Source organism: Ahaetulla prasina, chromosome 1, assembly GCF_028640845.1.
Source record: "Ahaetulla prasina isolate Xishuangbanna chromosome 1, ASM2864084v1, whole genome shotgun sequence".
NCBI classification, from domain to species: domain Eukaryota; kingdom Metazoa; phylum Chordata; class Lepidosauria; order Squamata; family Colubridae; genus Ahaetulla; species Ahaetulla prasina.
Window position 1 is genome coordinate 231,519,665 of NC_080539.1, and position 3,807 is coordinate 231,523,471.

Here is a 3,807-nt window from a genome sequence, read left to right on the forward strand (position 1 = left end):
CAGAACGATGTCCTCGACAGAGAGGAACTATAGCCAGTTGGATAAGGAAGCGCTAGCCATTGTGTCAGGGGTAAAAAAGTTTCACGAATACGTTTTTGGTAGAGACTTTGAAATTGTTACAGACCATAGACCTCTGTTAGGGATACTGGCTGGCGACCGCCCAACGCCTGTGGCACTGTCGCCACGATTGACCCGATGGACTATCTTCTTAGCCGCTTATTCCTACAAGCTGCAGCATCGACCCGGAAAAGAGTTGGGGCATGCGGACGCCTTAAGCAGATGCCCACTTCCAGGGGCGATCGAAGACCCCACTCCGGGGACGCCCATCCTGCTAATTGACTCTCTGGACTCTGGCCCAGTCACGTCTAAGGAGGTGGCTCGGGCATCATACCGGGACATTATTGTGAGGACTGTACTCGGTTGGGTACAAAGAGGGTGGCCCGCTGCGCCGGGCGAGCGTTTTAAAGAATTTGTAAAAAAACGTGGGGAACTTTCGGCTCAAGGGGGGTGCCTGCTATGGGGGGATAGAGTGGTGATCCCAGAGAAATTAAGAAAAAGGGTGTTGGACCTCCTGCACGAGGGTCACCCAGGGATCGTTAGGATGAAGGGTCTAGCGAGAAGCTATGTGTGGTGGCCCTTAATGGACTCAGAAATTGCTGAAAGGGTAGGGAAATGCCAGGCCTGCCAAGAGTCCAGACCTCTACCCCCAACAGCCCCGGTTCGGGAATGGGAAAGACCCCAAGGGCCCTGGTCGAGAATCCACATTGATTTTGCCGGCCCCTTCCACGGCCAAACCTTCTTGGTAGTAGTCGATGCCTACTCCAAATGGCTGGAAATCATTCTTATGAGATCCATGACAGCCGAAGCCGTGATCTCAGTCCTACGGCACCTATTTGCAACACATGGGTTGCCCGACACATTGGTTTCTGATAACGGCCCGCAATTCACGGCAACACAGTTTGAGGAATATTTGGCAGAGGAGGGCATCCGGCATGCCCTCTCGGTGCCTTTCCACCCTGCGACGAATGGCCTTGCAGAGCGTTTCGTCCGAAGCGCGAAAGAGGCATTGTCCAGACTCAAGCCAGGCGACTGGCAATCAAAAATAGATATTTTCCTAGCCGTCCAACGCCGAACCCCCTGTGCCACCACCGGCAGAAGCCCTGCCGAATTACTAATGGGTCGAAAACTCAGGTGCCCACTAGACCGTTTAAATCCCAACTATACACCAGAGGGATACAAGGGGGGACTCGAAAAGACAAGAGGGATGGATATAGGCGACCGGGTATGGGCACACAACTATGGTGAGGGCCCGACCTGGGTAGCAGGAAAAATTCTAAACATAACAGGTCCCAAATCATACTTGGTAGAATTAACGGATGGCCGAGTATGGAGGCGACATATAGACCAATTGAGGAAACGGTTAGAGGGACAACCCGAGTCGGACGAAATAGGCCCTGACTATTCCATGTTTGAACCAACAGCTGACTCAAACCCAGGAAAATCGCAGGACTTAACTGAACTCCCGGAGGTCCAGCGACGCCCTCAGGTTCCTGTAGAAAACAGCAGGGACGACTCGGCAAATAATCCAGGGCCGGATGGCCTAGAGGAGGAGCCGAGAGGAGCAAACAGCCCCTCCGGTCAACTCAACCCGCTCCCAGAGACTGTACTGCGCAGGTCCGAAAGAGTCAGGAGATGCCCAGTCTATTTACGTGATTACGTTGAGAAGTAATATGTAAATATAATGTAAATATATAGGTAAAGTGTTTTCTGGGAGGGAAGGAGTGTAATGTATCTTTAAATATTTAGGCGGGAAACAAGCACATTGCTGATTGGTTGAAGCCGCCGGTTAAACTGTATATAAGGAGAGGTTTTTCCCCAGCCCGGTTGCTGGGTTCACCATATAGTAAAGAGCTGTTGTCACTACCCTGGTCTCCTGCCTCGTTATTGCCCGAATCTAACAGTCCCTATTTTTCTACTTGCATTTATTACATGCTTTCGAACTACTAGGTTGGCAGAAGCTGGGACAAGTAACGGGAACTCACCCCATTACCCGGCACTAGGGATTCGAACCGCTGAACTGCCGACCTTTCAATCGACAAGCTCAGAGTCTTAGCCACTGAGCCGCTGTGTCACAGCTCTCTTATTTTCAGAATAGAAAATACCATAATCATCCTTTGATTGCTTTGAGTTAAATAATCCTACAAACACACTCTCAAAAATGACTGTACAGTAGAAAATTGCAAAAATTGCTATGTGGCACTAATGGAAAGTAACTGGGCATTGTCATATACTGCAGACTTTGACTTCAATAAAGATCCTAGCAATTTCTTCTTCATACAGCAATGTATCAGCCCTGATCCAGATCAACCGATGAATTATTGAGCTTCGTCTTATGACTCTTGAGTTCAATTCGTTGTTTAGTCATGCAATCAAATAGGCCGATTTGGAGCAAATCATTATTATTCTGTCTAAACTTTCTTATTTGCAAACATAGATAGAATTAAATATTTGTTTTGTCCTATTTGTCTCAGTACAGTGTTCCATATTTATTTGTTGAACAAATGGATGGCAATGTTTCCTTGAAAATATTCAAGGTTATCAGAAACATCGTGCATTGGTTTACAATCAAACACGGACGCCAAGGCTGCAAACATTTGGTAGGACTCAGAAACAGTGAGCAATGTGGCTGTTTTTGTTTGCTGTGCCGATTTTACAAGCCATATTCATAGTACATTGTGCATGTACTATTCATAATGGCTAAGCTAAAGTTATTATGCTATTATTTCCTTGGTTGCATCTCAGTCTGCAATAGGTGAATCCAAGTATTGTATGTATAAACACGACTTAGCATAGACAAACTTACTTTGACATACAGATGAAGATCTGGCCCTAAATCCAGATGTTTTTGCTTCCATAACTTTAAACCTATTTTTGTGGAGCCCCTCCCTGCCTGTCAAACTATGTTTTGAAACAGAACATTGTACTTATATAATGATGTGACAGAGAGATGTCTCTCTCTCTCTCTCTCCCTCTCTCTCTCTCCCTCTCTCTCTCTCTCCTATCCTCTGTTTCGAGCACCATCTAATGGCTGAAAAGCAAATTGCAGCTTTCGCTGCTAAACAGCTGCAAGGTACTGTATTCATCTCAGCGTCGAATGCCTTAAGTTTGAAAATTCTGAATTTCACTCCTTCCCCCAGATAAAAGGCTGGAAGTAGAATGCCCCCATTTCTTTACTTAGGGCTTTGGTGATCAGTCTACAGAAATGCATTTCACTACCTAGTAAATTTTCATTGCAGAGATATCACACATAGCTCTGTCAAGTAAAAAACTCCTCCTCCCCCCACTCCTCCATACCTGACCATTCTAGAAGGCTCTTCAGCTAAAATGTCTGAAGGGAATTATTTGAAGTGAAATACCATGTTTTTCTGATCTTCTTTTCCCCCTTTACATTCCATATACAGGATTGTACTTCCCACTTTTTAGATCTGGGTTTCATGTGGTAATCACTAGGTGGCGGTGAAGGAATACATAAAACTCTCACCGGCCACTGACATCTAATGGCCAACTTGATTTTTTCGGCCGAGATCTAGTAGGCCTTTCATTTTTCTTGCTATCCCCTTCTAATCTTTGTCCCATTTGCTGGGTTCGGTAGTTTTTCTGAAGCATACAGTTAGAAGCATAGTCTTTTTCTGGAGACACTATGTCACTGATTTTCTGTGAGAAATCACTGAAAATTACTTGTCTAGAATCCAAGAAGAACAAAGCTGCAATCAGTTAAAGTGAAATCTGATCGACTGCTGTGGAAAA

At 45.7% G+C, this 3,807-nt stretch overlaps 1 protein-coding gene across 1 annotated transcript; it reads left to right on the forward strand.

Annotated features, from left to right (window-relative positions):
* Positions 1 to 574: 574 nt before the first annotated feature.
* Positions 575 to 1,345, forward strand: LOC131203277 (uncharacterized protein K02A2.6-like; the record flags this gene model as incomplete). Its single annotated transcript, XM_058193316.1, has 1 exon — positions 575 to 1,345. A coding segment is annotated over one exon (771 nt), but the record flags the coding sequence as incomplete, so codon positions are not given.
* Positions 1,346 to 3,807: the final 2,462 nt, after the last annotated feature.